The sequence below is a fragment of the Eucyclogobius newberryi genome, unplaced genomic scaffold (assembly GCF_026437365.1).
Source record: "Eucyclogobius newberryi isolate DKJ021-1_F unplaced genomic scaffold, fEucNew1.0.hap1 SCAF_1, whole genome shotgun sequence".
NCBI lineage: Eukaryota > Metazoa > Chordata > Actinopteri > Gobiiformes > Gobiidae > Eucyclogobius > Eucyclogobius newberryi.
Genome location: NW_027315723.1, coordinates 37,962,568 through 37,970,351, shown reverse-complemented (window position 1 = coordinate 37,970,351; position 7,784 = coordinate 37,962,568). Strand labels below are relative to the sequence as shown.

The 7,784-nt window shown below is 38.5% G+C and overlaps 1 protein-coding gene across 1 annotated transcript in view; it reads left to right on the top strand.

Moving 5' to 3' along the window:
* The window catches only part of LOC140360329 (regulator of G-protein signaling 6-like), a 91,910-nt gene that overhangs the window by 57,085 nt on the left and 27,041 nt on the right, over positions 1–7,784 (top strand). Inside the window, exon 3 of the mRNA XM_072445545.1 lies at positions 5,545–5,641. Coding sequence (XP_072301646.1) covers positions 5,545–5,641 — 97 coding nt within the window. The remainder of the gene's footprint in view (positions 1–5,544; positions 5,642–7,784) is intronic.

The following is a 7,784-nucleotide window of genomic DNA, read 5'->3' as shown; positions in this document are numbered from 1 at the left end:
AAATACACTTGAAAAAAAGTGAGAAATCCAGAGATCATTGAAAATAACTGGCCTTCTTGCTGAGAACCACTTAAGTTTATACTTAAACATTCTAGATGTTGCAGATCACCAGCTACATCAGCATTGACAGTAGATAGAAACCTTTCAACTGTGTTCCAGACCTAACTAACAATCTGAATAAATACATCATGTAAGAGAGCTGAACTATGAGGAGTGGCCTACCTTCAAACACCCTTTCCTCGGAAACAGTCAAGTCTATCGTCATTGCCATTTGTCACAAAAATGGATACTTTTGTGAAAACGGGATTACAAAAGACTAAAGGAGCCACCAAAACAGAAGAGCCACCTCTCACAGCACGAGACAATTGAGACATGACCAAGACCACGACAAATCAAAAGACAATGAAATTTGATTAAACATTTTTTGCTAATGTAAGACTTTTCCACAGGAAAAAGAGCCACAGTGTTAATTTGTGAATAATGTCGATATTGTTTGCATATGGATCTGTAAATGCCTCATGAATACATATAATTTGTCTAAACATGGTATTATAGTTTATCACTCAGTAGAAAATTACTAACTTTCATCATCCTCCAAGAAACTCCAGCTTTAAATCATTTAATAATAATACAAACTAACACTGTCCCAGCCCAGTCCATTTTACCCCGACCAAAAGGAGAGTTATAGAGACAGGCACAGCACATCTCCCCTGCTTATCCAGTATCTCTGCTGAACAAAGAGATTCCAGAGGGTCAACACCTGCAAAGTTCTCCCTCTCTTCCAAATGATGTGGCCATCTTTTGAAGTGTTTTAAATCCAAACAATTACACATTTATTGCAAAGAACAAGCTTACAACTTTTTTTAAAATTAGAACGAAGGCCTGATCTTTCAGACCTTGTGGATGCCAAGAAAAGCATCTCCCCTGCTTCTTAACACCAGACACTGAAGACAAGCAACTTTAGAGGCCACATTTCCAGACTGAGTGGCCTGCATCCTTCCCAGCTGGACGACTATCTAGCAATCCAGATGATTTAATCGATCCAGAAGGCCTTTCGTCCTCTAGATGGCAGTAGCAACGAATGTGGTGTCACTTCAGACCCTTGAATTAAAATTTGGTCTGTTTAATTATATTTAATTAATTGAAAATGTATTGTTTTATTTCCAGATATGGGCCATTGTCATGGTTCACCATTTCATTAACCTTCAGATTATTATTGATTTTCGAATTGGTAAACTCCTTGTACAGCTAACCTCAATTTCACAATGTAAATTGAGATGACCCTATCTCCCAGAGGTCACATGTGCGTGACTAACAGGTGTAATCGCCAATAAGAGGAACATGTAGTTCGTACCAAAACTAAATGACGTCTTACGAGTAAAAAAAAAAGAGAAAAAAACATTACTTTTTAAAAAATCAATGAGTGAAGTACTAAAAACTGTTCATCTGAGAAGTTTGTTTTTGGTCTAAATAACAAATTACCAATGACCTTGAAAGAGGTGGTGACCAGACTGTAAATCTTACAGAGGATTACACAATCCTCTGTAAGATTATAAATGGATTTTTCAGGCTGCCAATCTCAATCCACAAAATCCACTTCTGCACAAGACCCAGCTCAGAAGCACTTCTGATTCAACTCGCATGCTTACTGTAGATACTATTATTATTATCCCTTTGAGCCTCTGAACTTGTCTTTAAAGTGTAAATGGTTGTGACTTAACTGTTGTTTGTGAGCTGATTTAATGTTTGCAGTACAGCAGGATGATGTCTCCAGCCTATTATGTTGATCCGCTGGACCTTTTGGGTCTAATTGGTGTCCAAGGGTTTGGGAAAGTTGCTATGGAGGTTTAATGAGAAGGGAGATTGAGCTGTGTTATATTCCCCGGATTTTCTGTAGTTGCTGTAATCATTTTGCAGTAAAAAGTCCACAATTGTTTTGGTCTGTTATGTCATCTGGACAACATTAACTGCTGCTTTTGGCTTGCTTATAATCCATGTACAACTAAAACTGGCTTTCAGATGGTATACCATTTTACAAACTATGAGCTACTTGGATAAGTGGTGAAACATATTCACTCCAAACATTTGTCCAGTTGACAGCATTGAACCTTCTTTTGCTATAGGTTTTATAATAGCAATTATTTTTGCTGCACTGAAATGTTACTTATCCTGGACTGCAAAAATACCACATGCTCATACTTTATTCTGTAAAAACTTCTGAGTCAAGAGAACACCCATTGTACCAGTGGCCAAGTAGTAATTATAAAACCGAGGTTGATTTTCGTTCCGCTCGAGAAACCTCAGGACCATGCTGTTGCAGAATGTCCTATCTGGTCTTAACAAGGATACCTCCATTTCTACCATTGTTGACATCTTTATGTGGTTTATGCTCCATCTATTTATGCTCTATCTATTTATTCTATTTACACAGGGAATCAAAACAAACAAACAAACAAACAAACAAACACAGGATATAACTGCTGGTTAAACACTTCACAAATATGTTTTTTGTTGTCAGACTAATTAAGGATATAAGGAAATAAGGATTTAACCGTTTTCCAAGATTTAGCAGAATTTTCCTGTGATTCAGGGAAATTATTGACGTAGTAAAATGCTTTGGTTTTACAAATAGTAGAAAAACATTTATTGGGCTTATGACAAATCTGCTTCTGATTTGGTTGCCTTGGCTTCTGCCCAGGCTTTGTCACGCTCTCGAGATAATGCAGCGATCTCTGAACAAAACCAGGGATTATCTTTTAAGAGGGGCATGTTTATCATTAACATCATGAAATGTTTGGGTGAAATCCAACTGTTGTTAAATCCAGTCAGATAAAAGCACATACTTCCTCTCTGTCCTCAAATACACAAAGTGCTTGTATGTGCTCGTTTGAAAAAAATAAAAATAAAAAAATAGGCCTAAGTACTATAATGCAGCTCTGTGATTGGTCAGGTCCACAGTCAAACCGAACAGCACAAGCCTGACCAGATGGATTGTCAAGATTTTCTGAAACAAATATCATGAGAATTCATCTGGCTGGCCAGGTTAACAAATGCTCATGATGTTGAGTAAAACTGAACACTTTAATATGTTGGCCGGACTTGGCGGCTGGAGGCAGGAGTGGGAAGGTGCCAGTCCATATATGGGGAGAGTGTTTGAACCAATGACTTTTGAATGCCACTGTGGAATTCAAAAGCATCACCTGTGGGAGAAGTTTGCAGTCATGCCTCATATACTGTACAGGCAATGAAAGAAGTGAGCAATAACATTGTTTGATTTCCCGTTTTTCAAATGCGTTTCCCAAAAAAAACAAAAATAAAATATCAAAATGCAGCCTATGGTTGTTTTGTGCAATACGGAGAATGTCCCGAGGATGAGCTTGTGCCAATGCGATGTGTGAGAACTGTGGTCAGCTCAGTCTCATCTTATGTGTGGATCTTACGTTAGGCCAACAGTCTGTGCCAGTTTTACGCAGACTATGACAAGGATTTTGGGTAAATGTGATGTGACCTATTGGATTTTCCTCTTTAAGCTGAGCATATTCAAGTTGGTCCAGTCTGGCCCAAACCGCACAGTAACAGGTGTTCAATGAAGGACAACAAGCTTTAACGGCCAATTCATACTTCATATCTTTCCACTCTGTTTCTGTGGAGATTATTATCACAGACAGCTCATTTGAGCGATTGTGAAGAGAAGAGTGTAGTAAGCTAGAGAATGCTTTGTGTTCTATTACAATCAAACACATATTCACCTAGAAACAAGCCAAGCGAGGAAGTGAATTTAGACGCGGCCAAATACAATGACACAGGAGCGCGGACGTACGAGACGCGGGCAGCATTTTGTAACCCGTCCAAACCGGCCCTGCAGTGACATGAGAATATTGGTCATTTATGCTTGAGGAAAATATCTAAAACTCATAAACATCCCCAATCTATAACAAACACTAATGAAAAAACCTTAACTCAAGTGAGGGGGGAAAAGAGCAAGTCTCATCACTAAAGACTTTCAGCATTAGCAGTTTTGGGAATAAGAAGGTGTTTTATGTGTAAGTTTGACAACCAATGGTTTAGCCAATCAGAGCCTAATTGACAGATAGCCCTGCCAAACAAACTTCTTGCTTCTTCTGAAGTATGAATTGGCTGTAACGGTGCCGCGCCGTTTACCTGAGTGGGGAAAAAATAACCACATAAAATGTGATTGTTTTCATTATTCTATCATTTACAATGTGTGTTATTTATGCCCTTTAAAGTTGTTTTATTGTGATTATCTCGTCCATATGGGAATAGTATTGTGCACTAGTTTTAAAGTGTATCAGTTCTGTATCAGATTCTGCCCATTCACAAAATTCCCCAGACCACGCCCTCAAGTTGCTTTACTCCACCTCATATTTTGGAATAATCACGCCTCTTGTTTAGAATTCAACACCCTGCGCTGTCATCAATTGCGCCGATGGCCAGATGTGACAAAATGAGCTCCGCTGGGCCCACGTTAACGCTACGTCCGGGGGCAAAATACGGCCCTGCATGTTTACTGTGCGCCGCACTGAGGAACATCATAGCCAAAGCAATAATATCTCCTTGAAGACAACCAGGTGACATATCCTCCACCTAAAAAGTTATCTTTAATAACAATTTCAATCTGCTGCTGGAAAAGTAATTGGCCCAGCATAGTCGCCTCCTCCAATGTTCTACTGTCAGCTAAAAATACTGGGGTACACAGCATGACTGACACTATTCACTACCACACACCTATGGAGAGGTCACACATTCTACTGTTATTGGTACGGGTGAATGAGGCCGAAAACCCGTCTACAACAGCCTCAAAATACCTTGGCAGAAATCAAACCAGTCAAATACTAATGAGGTACTTAAACTTGTGAATGTGTTTTATTATCTACATATAAACATTCATAACATTCAAAATAGGCTAATCCTCCAGCAAAGTTCTCATAACTGTGAATGTACTCTCTCATTTTATGTTCACCTTAAATACATCTAATTATTGTATGTTTCATGAACATACACTTTACTTTTATAATATGCAGACAGAGACTCTCACAGCCAAAACTGGAGAAATGATCCACTTTGGAGTAACATCACAGATGACGTTTTCAGGCCAAATCCCTATAGCTGAACATGTTTAAAAGACAAAAAGTTAGATGGTATTTGCATTTTAGAAGATTTCCTCAAAGCGTTAATGATTTGCTTTAGATCAACATAAATAATTTGAGTAGAACAGGTGACACATTTGGACATTGATGGATGGGTCAAATGCAGGGGACACACTTCCCATATTTGTAATCATGATATTTTCTATTCAGGTCTCTGTAAAGTGCGAGTTGGTAGTTTTGCCATGACGGTCTCCAGAGCGACCAACTCTGCCCACTCTCTGACGCACACAAACGCATCTGTGCACCAGGATGGCAACTGGAATTAGAGATGGAGTTTGAGGCGTTATTTATAGTCCTGGCACATACTCACAGCTTATTTAATCATGGCTCTCTATGATGTATTTATAGTTTTGTGTTTTTTGTGTGTTTTGAACAGATTGAAGACATTGTGACTCTGATGCAGGAGGAGACAGAGGGAGTGCCCATCCGAACAGTCAAAAGTTTCATGACCAAAATACCCAGCGTCGTCACAGGTAAGACACGGTCAAATACTGATGAAGATACGACATTTAATCGAGTTACATTGTAATAAAATTGTGCTTCTCTGAGTGGTGTTTAGCTTTTTATTCTCACTTCAGTAATAGATTTGATGGTGTACTCTTGAGTAAAACCTTTGGATTACTCTTCCCTTTGAGAACATTCACAGTAAAACATCAGATAATCAGACAAACCAATGATTAGATCTAATTTCTTGTGTGTGTTAAGATGTATTTTGTCAGTTTGAGTAATATTAATCTTAGTCAAATGTTTCACTTTTCACGTCTGATGTTATGTTTAAAAAAAAAAAAAAAGGCATTGCAGATGTTTAGTGCTGTTAACATGTAGTTGTTGTTAGTCTAATGGCAATTTGGGGTAAAATAATGAAAATTAATAGTTAGGGTGCAAGGAAGGAATTGTGAATGTGAGGAATACGTTTGGGCCACTGTTTTTTCACATTTCAAAGACTGTTAAACCCAAGTACAGGCTTTTAAAATGCCCCAAAGTGTGATTGGACAGTTTATTACTCAACACAGGAGGCCATCTTTAATGTACAGTCCCAAATCATATATTATTAGATCATGACATTGTTTAAAATTCAGATATTGGTTATGGTTAAGGTTTAAGTTGATGTTAATAGTGACTAGGTTAAGGTTTGGACCAATCTCAAGGAAATTAATATAAGTCAATGCAAAATCCCAAAAAGCACCGAAACCCAACATAGAGTGTAAGCGTGTGTGCTTGTTATTTGATATATTGGCTAAAAAGGATTATAATGTTCAGTCCAGCTATATGGAAGTCTTCATAGGGCCATTTCATGTAAACGATCCTTTCTCTAGAGCAGATTTCAAAGTGGTGCAACAACAGAAGAATATAAGACACTCCAAACAAATGATGGAAACAGAGGAGGCCTATTAACATTCCTCCCCCAAGTCTGCTCGATTATGGAAAACACATTACGCGGCCATACGCAGACCATATCAATTACCATAATTATTTCTGCACGAGATGGATCCACAAAAGCTGCTTCAACTGCCCTCTTAAGGTTGTAGGGAAAATGATGAGAGATGAGGAAAAGGCAAACACGCAGCTTTTGTTGTCTGAAATGAAATAACACCACAGGACTATTGCATAAGAAAACAGATAAAGATGTACTTACTGGAAGGCTTCAGTCTATTGGCCTGTGGTATTTAAGGTGAACTATGTAACTTTTCTGGTGCGAGGTCCTGAATGTTCCACAAAATAAGCGTAGAATTGGATTTATTCCGTTACATGATTTTGTTTATAGCAAAATACATTGAAAAGCACGTTTTCTTGCTGTGAGTGGACTCACCTCTCCACAGATCTGTCATGGAACTCACCCGGTGGCGTTGCCTGCTTGTCTTGAGATAGATAAGTTTAATGCCAGACTGTGGAACATTCTGAGCAGAGCAATAACACTTCCACGGAAACAAACAAGGGCGTTGCATTTTTAATTGAGGCAGATAAAATGAAAAATATTTGTTTTTACCTGCAGGTTAGATAATATAGTGGATGAAGAACCAACATACATGACAAGTGTATTTTTTATAAGAATATTTAATATGAAAATGTCCTATAATTGATCCCCATTTGCCATAAACACATTTACTGTTCAGTATATTCTCTGTATTTGACCCATCTTTAAATTGACATATTGTGCATTATTTGTATTGTGTTTGGCCTTTAAACGGGCTCTTGAGTACCTCTACTTTGGTATTTCATGTTTCAGAACTTATGATACTGCCTATGTATGGGAAAACCTCTCATTTGTATCAGCTGCACAACTCTGCTCGGCTTGGGCGTTACCACAGCAGTGAGAATGCAACTAGACCGTTAAAATGAGCACATAGTTGTAACCAACACGATTTGACAATGGCAATTATTTATGGACTTGGACAGCACAGGAGACCACTTGATCTCTGCCTGTAACTCTGTGGAAAGCAAGAGGACCTTGTAAACAGGAACAACAAGACAACTCTAGATATGTCCCACTTTACTGGAGGATCAGCACCTATAGAAGGAGAGCGTAAAGGCTCTACAAGACCTGAGAACCGAGCTCTGGACCTTCGAACTAACCACTCATCGTCATTTGTGACATTTGTGTATTTTAGTTGATCG